Source organism: Leptosomus discolor, chromosome 20, assembly GCF_034619465.1.
Source record: "Leptosomus discolor isolate bLepDis1 chromosome 20, bLepDis1.hap2, whole genome shotgun sequence".
Lineage (NCBI taxonomy): Eukaryota > Metazoa > Chordata > Aves > Leptosomiformes > Leptosomidae > Leptosomus > Leptosomus discolor.
In genome coordinates this window covers 4,392,761-4,406,475 of record NC_141410.1, presented here as the reverse complement: position 1 = coordinate 4,406,475, position 13,715 = coordinate 4,392,761, and the positions used below count along the sequence as shown (strand labels likewise).

Genomic DNA, 13,715 nt, shown 5'->3' with positions numbered 1-13,715 from the left:
GAGGGGCGGCCTCACCAGTGCCCAGTCCAGGGGCACGGTCACCTCCCTGCTCCTGCTGGCCCCACCATGGCTGACACAGGCCAGGATGCCGTTGGCCTTCTCGGCCACCTGGGCACACCGCCGGCTCGTGTCCAGCCAGCTGCCGACCGGCAGCCCCAGGCCCTTTCCCGCCGGGCAGTTTCCAGCCACTCGTCCCCAGCCTGTGGCGCTGCGCGGGGTTGGTGTGACCCAGGGGCAGGACCCGGCCCTTGCTCTTGTTCAACCTCATGGCCTTGGCCTCGGCCCGTCGATCCAGCCTGGCCAGGTCCCCCTGCAGAGCCTTCCTGCCCTCCAGCACCCAACTTGGTGTCATCTCAAGATGAACCACTCCATAACCTTCCCCGGCACCGAGGTCAGGCTGACGGGCCTGTAGTTCCCCGGATCTTCCTTACGGCCCTTCTTGTAGATGGGCATCACGTTGGCACAAGCCTGTGGAGTGGAGCGGAGTCTCCTTCCCTGGACATACTCCAGACCTTGCCTGGATGAGATCCTTTGCAACCTGCTCTAGGTGAACCTCCTTTAGCAGCAGGGCTGGACTAAGCAGTCTCCAGAGGCCCCTTCCAACCCCAACCAGGCTGTGATTGTGTGAGGCTCTCGCCAAAGCAGGCTCAGGAGACAGGCAGGGCTTGAAACTGAACTTTGAGGGAGCTTGTTGGAGGAAGAGCCCGAGCGCCTGCGTGCGTTTCCTCGGGAGGATGCGGGAGGGGAAGGAAGCGGTCACTCCCGCCCGCTGATACCGAGGGACAGCTGGGAGAGGCCAAAGCCCAGTTGTTTTCGGACGGTTGTTTTTGGACAAGGAGAGCAAAGGAGAGCCAGGGTGGGAGAGGAAGGCCCCGAGATGAGTGTGGTGAAGCTCCCCTTGGAGGAAGAGATGAATCCACAGGGCAGCTTCTCATTTTTGGGGTGTTTTTATCTTTCTTCTCACCTATAATGCAAGCCGGGACAGCTTGTATTGCGTGCTAAGCTTTGAAAACGGAGCATTAACGGGCTAAAGCTCTGCAGGGAGCTGGGTTTTTTTTCTTCCAGAGCCCTGCGAGGAGCGGGGCAGAAGTCAAACCACCCGGCGCGGCTGGCCGGGAGCCAGGTTAACTCATGCTGGGGGCCTCGCGCTCCTTTTAGGCAAATTCCTCCTTTTTTTTTTTTTTTTTTCCTTTAGTTCTCCTGAATGTGTTTTTTTTCCTTTAGTTCTCCCGACTGTTTTTGTTGTTTTTTCTATTCACTGCACGCCGGAGCCTCCGCGCAGGCTGTGTGTAGTGTTTGGGGTAATTTGCAGTAAATTAGTGACAAGGTTGTGACTGAGCTTTGTGCTGTGGCGTATTGTTAACAGCCTTGGCTTTCGCTTCTAGGATGCCCAGGAGTTTTCAAAGCTGTTCATGTCACTGCTGGAAGATACTTTATCCAAACAAAAAAACCCAGATGTTCGAAACATAGTGCAAAAGCAGTTCTGTGGAGAGTACGCCTATGTCACGGTGTAAGTATTTGCTCTTTGGGAAGAAACATTTAAACGTTTTAGAAGAATTTGAGGGGGGAAAGATCCTTCCTAACAACTGCAGCGGGCAGGTAAGCTTTTGCCAAAACATTTTGTAAGAGGTTTTTAGGTTTCCTGATTCTGTGTGCGTGGTGGTGTTGCAGTTCACCAGCTGCTTTTAATCCCTTAATGAAAATTTACCAATTAAACCTACAAGTGGAATGTAAAGTCCCACAGCCAGAAAATAACATACTTGGGTGTTGTATTTTCATTCCTGTGTTCTCAGAGCTGTGGATTTCCCCTCAAAACAAGTGGTGTACACCAGTTGTAAGCAGGTACTCGTGTTTTCCCTGGTGGATGCTGTTATGCTGTTTACCCCTTCTTGTGTTTTTGTCTTTTTTTTCCTTTTTTTTTTTTTTTTTTTTTTTTTTTTTTTTAATCCTAGCTGCAACCAGTGTGGCAGGGAGTCCAAACTCGTGTCTAAATTTTATGAGCTGGAGTTAAACATCCAAGGGCACAAGCAGTTGACAGACTGTATAACGGAATTTCTGAAGGTATGAGCTCGTTGGGTTTTGAGTGCTGCCATTCCTAGCAAGGTGTTTTGATTCCCTCCTTCAGTTAACAGCCTTTGAGGTCGGTATCGGAGCAAAGTGACCGAGTTGTCTCAGGGAGATCCAGCTGAAGGGGGAAATGTTTTTCTGCAGACCCCGAGTGGCTCCGGGACCAGACCGTAGCACGTGCCTTTATGCCTTTAAAAAGCACTTGAAAGTCGCACGTTTAGTTAAAATACTTTCCCAGCAAAGTTGGGAGAGAGTCGCAAAGTCTGACAAAAAGTCCCTGCCTGCTTTGTCGTGGATAGCACCGGGGGAATGGCTGCTTTTTGTGTTTTCTATATCGGTGCTCATCTGCATAGCAACAGGAGACATTCCCCGGTGCTCTCAAAAGTACTGGGGAGGGCTGGGAATAGCTGCGGGGAACAGCTGCAAGTGCTCTTAATTCGACTTGAAGATTTGCCTAGATCTTAAGTTAAGATCCGGGATGTTAATGGTCCGAGGTGTGGATTCCCCTAAAAATATTTAGGGCAGAACTAACCTGAAACGTGACTCTGCCCCTGAGCTGTCTGGCTCTTGGTGCGCTCGGCAAACCGGTCGCTCTGCTGGGGAAGATGATGGGTTTGTGTGCACACGTTAAATCCCTGAAATGGTGAATTCGAGTTTGTCTGCTCCGCCTGTAAATGAAACAACCGGGTGACCTTGTTCAGGGCGGTTGGAGTTCTCCTCTGGCCTGACCCTGCCGTTGGATCTGCTTAGGCGTAGGCCGTGACTCTTACACGGTGATGTTTGTGTGGCTGAGCGCAAGAGGGTTGTAATTTCCAGGTTAAGATGTGGCTTTACATTAACTTGGTCCATGTGAGCTCATAAAAGGGCGATTTAATTATTTTCTTGTTCCATGGCCCTCATTGGTATAAACCAGCTCAGTCAAGCGGGGAGCAAACCTGACAGTCTTGAAACGACCTGAGAACTAGGAATTTGGCTTGATTTGGTTTAAAATTTCCCTTAAAGTGAGAGCAGCCCACTGTAAATTTATTAGCCTGCATTTTTAACCAAGAGATTCTTTTGGAAAGCAGCTGGGTAGAAACTTAAATGGTTGAAATAACTTCCGTGCTTCTCATTTCCAGCTGTTGAGTAGCTTGGACTGGTTGACTTCTCGGTGATAATGTGTTCTCAGGATCTTTCTTTCTGCCTCCCCTCCCCGCTCAGGAAGAAAAATTAGAAGGGGACAATCGTTATTTTTGCGAAACTTGTCAGAGTAAGCAGAACGCCACGAGGAAGATCAGGCTGCTGAGTCTTCCCTGCACCCTCAACCTGCAGCTGATGCGTTTCGTGTTTGACAGGTAAGTGGGAGCTGCCCCGGGTGGCGCGGAAGCTCTTTGGGAAGTCGTCAGCTCTGCTCTTCCTGCGTTGATTCGGGAGACTGAGGATGGAGTGCGTGTGTGAGCTTCTCTGGGGGTGCTCGGTGGGTTTCAAGGGGAGTTGTTTTGAGGTGTGAACTGTTACTGCTGTCCCCTGATCTGAAGCTTTGCCTCCACGCAGACAAACTGGCCATAAGAAGAAGCTGAACACCTACATCGGCTTCTCCGAGCTGCTTGACATGGAGCCTTTTATGGAACGAAAAAGTGAGTTTCGTGTGCAGTGTTCTGTTAACTTTACCCACCGCCCCTCGACAGGTGAGAGGAGATCTCCTCCGAATCCCCTTTTGGATGGAAAACCTTGTCATGAGCTGTTTGGAGCCCACGTTTCAAAGAACCGCCTTGCCGAGTGGGTTGTGGAAGCTACAACCTACTTAAAGTGAGGTCTCGGAGAGACGCGAGTTCAGGCGCAGCCTTTGTCCTCTGCCTTGCAAAACCGTGCGGTGCTGGGGCCCGAAAGAGCTGTGCTGCTTCCTGCAGGGCGCTGTGTAACGGCTGCTTCCCTTCCAGACGGCGTCTACGTGTACGAACTCAGCGCTGTCCTCATACACCGCGGCGTGAGCGCGTACTCCGGGCACTACATCGCCCACGTGAAGGATCCGCAGACGGGCGAGTGGTACAAGTTTAACGACGAAGACATAGAGAAGATGGAGGGGAAGAAACTGCAGTTGGGGATTGAGGAAGATCTAGGTAAAACCTTTAAGTTGTGAGTGCCCTTTTAAAATAACTCTTTTCTCCAAAAACACGGCGGCTGAATGTGTGGAGGCCGTTACTCTGTAAAACAAAAGCGCTCCTATGGGGGCTGTCGCGTCTTAGGACGTGGGGAACGGCGGCTCTGTGAGTTGCAGCCAGATTTCCTTCGTTTCAGCCCCGTGTGAGGGTTTACGCACACCTCGTGCGCAGTTCCTCTGGCGTTTCTCTCGCCTGCCACGTGGCAGATAAGGTGCTGATAACTCGGGCAGCAGTTGCCTATCGGGATGAAACAGGCAAGTTGCTGCTTCCTTGGCCAATGTGCAAAGGGAGGCTTAGGACCAGATAACGAGATTACTTTCAGTTTCCCAAACATGTTATGTTTTTATTTCCACTGAGCTGGTTTACTTGGAGGCAGTAAAGCGTCTCCATAAAAGGTCTTGATCCAAGTAATGGCTTGGAAGCCAAAACTGCCTTTTTACTTGCCCTTTTTACCTCGCCTTTGCGCTGTTCTACCGTTGTTGGCTCATCCTGGTGCTGCCCAGATAACAGTGTCCCTGGCCAGGACAGGGTCTTGATTTCTTGGAGAGCTTGGGCTGAGACTGGACCTGGGGGACTCTCAGTCTGCAGTCGATACGTATAGGAGTGGCTCAGCATGGAATTGGCATTCTGAGTGCTTGGGTTTCCAGTCGCTCGGCGTTCCTTAGCGCAGGGAAATGGGGAAGTTCATGCCAGAAGTTTCACTTGCAGCGCAAGCAGTCCCTTCCCAGAAACACTGGCCCACCAGGATGCTGGTGCTTTACTGCAGTTGGATTTGATGAAACATGGCCTTTCTTTAAAGCCTCCTTAAATAACAGCTTAATGAAAAGACAGATGTATTTGCTCCCTTGGTTTGCAGGAAAGCCATGTCAGCCTGAGCATGCCCTTGAGCAGGCACGGAGCATTAGCCTCTCTCTCCTCTTTCCTTCCGTGCACGCTTTATTTTCAGCTCTCTTGCTAGTAAACACCTTCTTGCATTTCATCACGCCGTAGATAAACGCTGCCTGCCACGGGAGCAGCTTTGTCATCCTGTTAATGCTTCACTACCGCCTGCTTCCAAGCAAACTGCGAAGCTGGCTAGACATCTAGTGGTGTAAGATAGAAAAATAAGCCCCAGAAGGAAATAAGAGCTTCTCAGCCTTTCTTTTTAACCTCCCGAGTTACCCAGCGTAGCAAAACAAGATGCAAATAAGCCGCTGTGGCCTCAGTCTTGTAAAGGTTTATGCTTAACCACAAGTAAGTGTTTTTGCTGAAATACGGGGCTGCTTGAAGAATGGGAGTAAAGCGTGTTTAGCCTCCTCTGCAGGCTGGGAGCCTTAATATTTTTATCAAGTGCTGAAGTTATTTGCCTACTTCAAGCAAAACCGAGGCGGCTCTTTGTTACAAACGCACACGGCAGCAGGAGAAGGTTGGTAACGTAAAGCAGAGGTCGGCTCTGGGGATGAGTCCCGCGGCCTGGCTGCGCAGATGGCAACAATTTAGAAAATATTTGGCGAAAACACAAATTAAAGAGTGTCTAGGGAGTCCCCTGGATGGTGTGGTGGCACAGGCGTGTCAAGTTTTCCAGAATTTGGGACAAACAGGTGCTTTTATTGATATTTCAACGTTCTGTTTAGAGTCTGACCTATGGAGGGTTGTTCCTTTATTTTTTATAAATTGAATTTTGAAGCTGTAGCTGTAGATAGGTGGCTTTTCCTTGCCGGGCAGTCTGCAAACAGCAACTCTTGCAAGGTGAGTTTGCGTCGCAGCAGCTGCTCTGAAACGACTGGTTCTGTGGCTGTTTGCTCCCTAAAAGCTCTGTGGCCCAGCAGAAGGGCATGTGGGTTTTTTTTTCCCCATACGCAACTACCTGTAAATAAGATTTTCCTCCCTGAGGATTTGACTCTGTTCTTTGGTGTCAGGACACCAGAACAAGAGGCAGAGGGGAGAAGAGATGGTTTTGCAAGAGCTACTTTTGGCTCGGTGAGGTTTAATTGAGGAGAGAAGAAAGGCTTTTGTAGAAGGGTTGTTCAGAGCAGGCTCCTAATTTTAGTCCCTTTGAATTACCCTGCCTCCAGAAACGCTGGAGGGATTTGGGTCTCGCTTTGGGATACAATTCTGACTCGTGCCAAGCCCAGTGCTTGGCAAAAAGAGGCCTGGCCGAGCGCAGCGGGGAGAGGGAAGCCGGCTAGGTGGCAAACTCGTCCCGTTGACGAGAATCAGTAAGCGAGCTTGTGTGTTTATTGTGTTTTGCCTTCTGTACCGCAGCGGAACCTTCTAAATCCCAGGCTCGTAAACCTAAGTGCGGGAAAGGGACTCACTGCTCGCGCAATGCTTACATGCTGGTATACCGGCTGCAAACCCGGGAGAAATCTCTGACAATCGAAGTACCAGGTAAGCGGGCTCTAACTCTCCTGGCCTCTCCGTCTCGCCTTGGGATGCTCCAGGCAGGCTGGGAGTCGGGGTTGTGCTCGAAGCCCCTGTTGTAACCACAAAGGTGCCGTCTGGCAACGCGGCGTCGTGACCAGCGAGCCCCCCCGCGCTTTCCTACCACCTACCAGCCTGATGATCCCCCCTCCCTGTGCCCGCTGGGACCTCGCTATCGGAACCAGTGAGATGAGTTGGGAAGGGGTTGGGAGATCGTCCTGCTGGGAGCCGCGTGTGGCGGCGGGAGCGCCGGGATCCGCAGCCGGGATCCCGCAGGAACCGCTCGGGTTCCTGAAGGCGAAGGAGGCCGCGTGGTTCAATGCCGTTGGCAGCGCACTTAAGGGAGGTGAATAATCCTGACAGATGTCAGATTCCTGCTGTGAGGGCTTAGTCTTTGCCGTATTGAGCGTAAACGATGTGAAAATGGGGACGCAAGCCCTTCACGGGAGTTGTGTGAGCGCGATCGTGTCTTGCTTCAGAATTACTGGGGGTGGCAGAAATCCCTGTAGGTTTGCCCCGTGGATTTAATGATGCTGCGCGTTTGCGTGCTGCTTGATGAGAAATATTAATTAGGCCCCTGGTGCTGATGGGGGGGATGGAGGTGTGTGCCACCTTCTTCCCTCTTCTGTGAAGTAGGGACAGCGGAGGTGGCGTGTCCCCTTTGGAGCTCGGCTGTTCGGGTTATCTGGGCGCCGAGGGGGTAGATCATACAGCTTCCCCCCCCCCCCCCACCAAACCCACTCTCTGAGCTACACAGCTTTGGGAATTAGTGCGAATTCCTGCCTCAGATCTGCATTTTGAGTCTGTTTCCTGAGCTCTCGTGCGCTCCTTTTTCCTCCTACCCCTCTGCCCAAAACAATAACTCGGCAAAAGCCTCTCCACCCAGCTCCAAATTCCTGCGCAGCCCCGCGGTTGCCTTTGTTTCTCGTGGAAGCCTGCCAGGGAACAGGGAGCGAAGGGCAGCAGTCGAGCCGTGTGGTTGCGGGGAGGTTTCATGCAACTGTAAATTTGAGGCATTTTGCTTTGATGCTGTTAAAAGCGGCTTTTCCGGGACAGTGGAGAGATGTAACTTGGCCCTGACCTCAAGGGGGTCAAGCTGGTTGTTCTTTAATACTGTATATTCTCCCAAGGTGGATATTGTGCTCTCCGGCCGCACAAGTGTTAACCTTTCTGGAAACATTTTGCCTCTTCAAAATACTGCTAGATAGGAAAAGGCTTCAGATAAGCCTTACACCAGCCCTGCGAGGGAAGGGGTTTATCTTCCTTTTTTTTCCCCCTGCTGAGGTTTGGGTTGTTTGTTTTTTTTCCATCAGTGACAGCAAAAATTCCGATTTCCCTCATCTTGCTGTCGACACCAGGATCTGCCTCGACTTATCTCCCATCTCCTGAGGGCGTTTTGCCCTTGGGTTTGCAACGTGCTCGACCCCTCTCGCCGCGATCCCGCGTACCCGTCGGGACAGGCTTCGGGTGTATCCGTAGGGTGAAAAGCTCTTGCTTCTCCTCTGGGAATGACGGGGCCTTGGCAGCACCGAGGAGCTGCTCTCGGTGGGAGGCAGCGAAATGGCTGGAGCAAGAGGAGCGGCAGGGAGGGACTGAAGCAGGCAGCAAGGCGTCCTGCTGTGCTCCGGCTCCGCAGCCTCTCACCAAACCCCCTTGCACTTGGCGTGAGTGCCGGCGCTCGGCGCAGGCTTGTAAGCGAGCAAAGGGTTCCTCTTAGCGCAGCAACCAACCCCGAGTGAATTATTTTCTCGTGTTGCGCAGGACAGTTGTAGTTAATCATCCACAACCATAAATATTGACGAGAGCGACGTCCGTGCGCTTGGCTTTCGGAAAGTCCTCCTGTGTCGAGAGCTGCGTGGGGGAATTTTCAGGCTTGCTTGTTATCCCCAGATACCCGGTCGCTGGGATAATTAACATAATTGGCATTTTTCCTCGAAATGACGGCTTTTTCTTCCTCCCCGACAGCTTTTCTCCAGGAGCTGGTCGAGCGCGATAACTGCAAGTTTGAGGAGTGGTGCAACGAAATGGCCGAGATGCGCAAGCAGAGCGTGGCCAGAGGCAAAATCAAACACGAAGAGGTGAAGGAGCTCTACAAAAGGTTACCCGCTGAAGCTGGTCTGTAAGATATTGTGGTAGTATTTTGTAGTAGACCGTTGTTAAGCTTAGTGATGTTTTGTAACTAACCCACAACTCGCTTCTGCGGCCTGAACGCTTCGCTGGAGGGCGTTAGCTGTAGCCCTCTCGAAGAGGAAAGCGATCGCTGCCTGTTGTTGCTGTGTGCATGCTTAGAATTTGCTTTCCCTCTCTTGTTTTTCCTGCCTTAACCTATTTTTCTCCTTTTTTTTTTTTTTTTTTTTGCTCATTCTCATGGCCTCTGGTGTTGCTAATTCCCTCTTGCTCCTTCCCCATCAGTCACTCCTGTGTGCTTCTGTGCCTTGTGACTGCTTTCTTCTGCCTGGTGAGCAGCTACTCATTAGTAGCACCGAGGCACAATAACTGTCCAGGCTCAAATTGCGACTCACGGCAAGTTTGGGAGCTGTTGGTCCGAATTAATCGGCAGGTAACGGGGTACGAGGATGCCTGACCTCCAGCAGAAAATTAGTCGATTCATCCCTGCCAGCGCTTCGTAGCCCGTCTGACGAGTGACTGGAGTTAATCCTTTCTTACTGCTCCTCGTGTCTTGCCGCCTTAGCATGTCTGAGCATGAGGATTTTTATTCCCCTCCTTGTTTTTCTTTCCCATCTCCCGCAAAACAAGCGTAGGGGCACTTGGCTCTGTCCATCCAGCGTGGGGAATTTCTCTCCGCTATGTGCATCTCATTAAAAACTCCATGAGATTTGTAGTTGAAGACTTTAAAATATGTTTAATTGTGTAGCCTGTTAGACAATTTGATGTTCAGTTTCTAAGATTCGATGCTCAGAACCAGCAGCGAGATTCAAGTATCCCAACAGCAGACTCCTCGTCTCCCCTAAGTGTCTGCTGCTTCGATTTATGAACCCGGGCTTGCAGACAACGGGCCCTTAACTGGCGAACAGGGGGGTGTTGCAGCTCAAATGTCGAGTCCCCGCAAGTCTGAGCAGTGTTAAAATGTCACCATTAAATCAAAGTGGCGGTGGAGGTAGGAATGCGCCGTGAGTCACCCTTGAAAAGGAGCAGCCAGCACAACTCCGGTGTGTTTTCTCTCCCCCTTAGCAGAAGCAGAATAGTTTGCTCTTGGCCTTTCGAACACGACAGAGGAATAAATCTCAAAAAGATATTTTTTTGCCGGCGCAGGTAAAGCTCCTCTGCCCCAGTTTGAAGATGGCAGGACCCGAAGCGCTGCCCCGAGGGCACGTCCTGGGCGCCGCAGCTTGCTAGCACAGCTGGAGGCAGCGTTGTCCCAGAGCTGCTCTGCGTCCGATCCCGCAGGGGCTCGGGACTCTCTCTCTGCAGCTGTGCAGACACGTTTTTCTGCCAGCTTTCTGTAGCCTGCCCCAGAAAAACGTACTTTCCGGGGGAGGCAGCTTTCATCCCAAACTAGCAAACCGTTTCTGACAGCGTTGCAATTCTCTGGAGGTCATGGCTGTGTATCTCTGGCGTTGCGTAAGATGAAAATACCCCTGGTTTGTGCTGCGGAGAAGGGGGTTTGTAGCCCAGCTTCGCAGAGATCCAGTGCAAGCTGGAAGACAAAGTATTTTCCTGTAGCTTCTCTGTTGCGCCTTCATACGAAACGTTAAGGATTTGTGTTCGTTCGATAACCGTGACTAACGGCTGCGTTTCCCCTCGGTTTCAGGGCTGCCCTCTCGCATCAGCAGAAAGGGTTTAATTTCTTCCTAATTTCACCTCACCAGAAGGGTTTGCACGCCCATACTGGGTCTCGGTGGGGTTTCACCCAAACCTATTTCACTACTCCTGCAGACGCTGACCCGCTCCTGAACCTTGGCTCTGTGCGAGGTGCTTCTCCTTTAGCAAACAAGGGCGAGCCCGCTGCTCTATTTCAAAATACATCGCGCTTGCGCTAAAAAATTTGAGCAAGTTTTCGTTTGTATTGTAAATCTTAAAATGTGCGATTGTGTTTCCCTCAGAGATGTAAGAGCAGCCCAGAATAACACGGAAATTTTGGGCGCTGAAGGGACGGGGCGAACGCTGACCTCGTCTCTCTGCTGTTGTTGCCTTTCGTTTTTCAATTTATCTTGATGAGCTCGCTCTGCTATAGAAGGAGCTTTTACTGTATGATCATAATTTAAATATGATACCTGCCCCTTGATGGATGAAAGGAAAACCTGCCCCTTTCCTCGACCGCTCTCCAATAAGCCCCTAAAGGTTTAGCAGTCTGAAAGCACTCTCCTGCTTGGAGGATTGATGGCTTGAATGCGAAATGACCGCTTGTTCTTGCATATCTTAATTCCACATGGCTCCTGTCTCCCAAATCCTCGATACCGAGGTGAGAATTGGACGAGGGAAGCTGTGTCAGGTGTTTGAAAACTTGTACCACAGAGACTTAACAGCGATAGCCTGTTCATTTTTAAAAGTACTGTTGTATATCAGAGTAATTATGAAATGCCATCTGCTGTCTCGTGTGTTAGCTGACGCGTACGGGCTTGTTTCTCTTTGTGTTTCTTCCCCTGCCAGGTTCCCCATACGACTTCATCTCTCTTGAATGGCTACAGAAATGGCTGGATGAGTCTACTCCTCCAAAACCTATAGATAACACAGCCTGCCTGTGCTCACACGGCAAACTCCACCCGGATAAAATACCCATTATGAAGAGGATATCGGAGTACGTGGCTGACTTCTTCTACGGGAGATACGGAGGAGGGCCCCGGCTGAACGGTAAGGTGTCAGGCAAGAAAATGCCCTCTCCAGGTCACCTTCTCATGTGCTGAACGTGTCCTAGAACCTTGTTCTGGTCCCAGCCCCGTTTTGAGCCATCCTTCATCATCATCACTTTATTTATGCGTGCGCTGCGCTGTTATTTCTGGGCGATTTTTTTTTTTTAATATGGCTGAATTACGTTAGCATTCAAACAAATGCAGTTAGTCTGGTTGCAGAGTCTGCTTCGTGCCCGAGGTCTGCTCTCTCTCGGGAGAGCTGTGCGTGGAGGAATTCCTGAGAAAGCAATGCTGCGCTGAGGTTAGAAAACACCACACCCGGGAGGTTTTACGAAGTTAATTCTAGAAAATAACAAAACTTGCACGTGTGACCCCTCTTGGAAGTGATTTTCTGTGCCTGTGGGTCCTGCGTGGGCAGGCGCAGGCTTTCCTGGGGCGTGCGGGTCTGTGCCACCTCTTGCCAGCAGCCTGCGCTCTGGAGCTCAGAAGAATCATCCCTTGTCTTTCGCCTCTAGCCTGTCCCGAGCTGCCTCATCCGAGGGAAGCACGTACCTGTGGGCTTGTGTTGTGGGCGTCTCTCAGGCGGTTTGATTTTTGGGGTCAGCCCAGCCCCTGCAGTCTTTGGGCATCCCTTCATCAAGCCCCAGGCTTAGTTCCTTTCATAAAGGAGCTCAATAACTCCCACTGAGACCAAATTAGCTCAGCTCCTACTAGGAGCTTCGAGGGAAGAAGCACAACCAGCAGAAACTGCTGTGACGCAGGCAGCCTTTGCGGAAAAAAACAGGCCAACGTTTATTAGTCAACTGGAAGGTCGCCGGCGGGTTTTTTCGTTGAGTGCAGCTGGGAGGGATGGATCCAGTGCGCCGCCTTCTCTGTCTTGCTTCCCTGGATGCGACCCTCTTGCTCCCAGATGAAAATACATGCCTAGCTGTAGGATTGCCACTCCTCTTGGTCCTGTTTTGCAGGGTTTTTTTTATTATTATTTTGAGTTTAACTGGCAAAGGATATAGGTTTTTTGGTGGGTTTTTTTTCCCTTGCATATGACTAAACTGCCTTGCCCTTTGGCTCCTGCGGTGTGACCTGGCTGACAGCTGTAATTGCAAACTGTTGATACCAGGAGAGGAGTGAAGCTAGCAGAACAGATCGCACCTCATCTGAAGCGTTTTACGCTCATTTAAGCTTCAAACGTGGCCTGATCTGGCAGTAACCCCAGGGGGCTCCTCATTTACATGTGAAATCTCTGGTCCCGAGGCAGGATAGTTGGTACATACCTGCCTGAGCGCGTTCAAACCAGCAAGAAGCTCAGCCACGTGTGCAATAAATTGTGTTTCTTCTCCCCCACCCCAGTCAAAGCACTTTGCAAGGACTGCGTGGTAGAAAGGTGTCGAATCCTGCGACTGAAAAACCAGTTAAATGAAGACTACAAAACCGTTTCGAACTTGCTGAAGATAACAGTCAAGGGGTATGTAAGTCCCGACGCTTTCAAACGTTGTCAGAGATTTTTTTAATCATTTTTTGAAATGATTAAATAGCTTTTTCCCAAGTATTTTACTGTTTGGGCTCTGCAGGAGAACAGAGTTGTGATTCACGTTGCCAACGCTGTTCTCTCTCTGCAGGAGCGACGGGTTTTGGGTTGGAAAGGCGTCCTTGCGGAGCTGGCGTCAGTTGGCCCTGGAGCAATTAAACGAGCAAGACGAAGATGCAGAGCACAGTAATGGAAAAATGAATGGAAACGCACAAAGCAAAGGTAATTCTGCTGCTGTAGAGAACCGCCAGCTCTGACTGATACCTCCTAACAGAAGGCTGTTTTGCATCCCTTGTATGAGTAGAGAGGAAAGGATAATAAATCAAATTTTAAAAAATCTCCTTCATTTAAGGAGCTTGTTATTTGGTAAGCTTCAAAACTGCTGGGTGATCTTCGTACCAGAGAAGAAGATGAGGTGACAAGTAGTTTTACAAAGCTTGTGTAAAATTACCGCCCTAGACCTATGATCTTTTCATCTGCTTTTATCTGAATGAGAGAGCAGAGGGGAGGAATAAACCTGAAAATTACCTTGGGGAAGGGATGAAGATGTTTATTGCGAAGGTCTGTGGCTGAAACAGCACAACTGGTAAAATAGCTCTGGGAAAACACAGCCTAGAAAAAAAAAAATCATGAATTGAACTCTTCTGTGCCCATATCATGAGTCTGTGAGGGTTTTTTATTTGGCTTCTGCTCTTGAAACCTTTGGAAACGATATTTTGAGCTTTTTGATTTGGAACCGAGAGCAAGAAGCTGGTTTGAATGAAAGTG

General features: G+C 50.4%; 1 protein-coding gene across 4 annotated transcripts in view; it reads left to right on the top strand.

Annotated features, from left to right (window-relative positions):
* The window catches only part of USP48 (ubiquitin specific peptidase 48), a 29,720-nt gene that overhangs the window by 4,195 nt on the left and 11,810 nt on the right, over positions 1 to 13,715 (top strand). For 2 of the 4 annotated variants that reach the window (XM_086476212.1, XM_086476209.1), the window contains exons 5-14: positions 1,386 to 1,510; positions 1,953 to 2,061; positions 3,268 to 3,401; positions 3,601 to 3,683; positions 3,987 to 4,166; positions 6,453 to 6,578; positions 8,577 to 8,726; positions 11,223 to 11,423; positions 12,770 to 12,884; positions 13,039 to 13,169. In XM_086476212.1, coding sequence (XP_086332338.1) covers positions 1,386 to 1,510; positions 1,953 to 2,061; positions 3,268 to 3,401; positions 3,601 to 3,683; positions 3,987 to 4,166; positions 6,453 to 6,578; positions 8,577 to 8,726; positions 11,223 to 11,423; positions 12,770 to 12,884; positions 13,039 to 13,169 — 1,354 coding nt within the window. The remainder of the gene's footprint in view (positions 1 to 1,385; positions 1,511 to 1,952; positions 2,062 to 3,267; positions 3,402 to 3,600; positions 3,684 to 3,986; positions 4,167 to 6,452; positions 6,579 to 8,576; positions 8,727 to 11,222; positions 11,424 to 12,769; positions 12,885 to 13,038; positions 13,170 to 13,715) is intronic. The other 2 variants (XM_086476210.1, XM_086476213.1) reach the window with 2 other exon arrangements.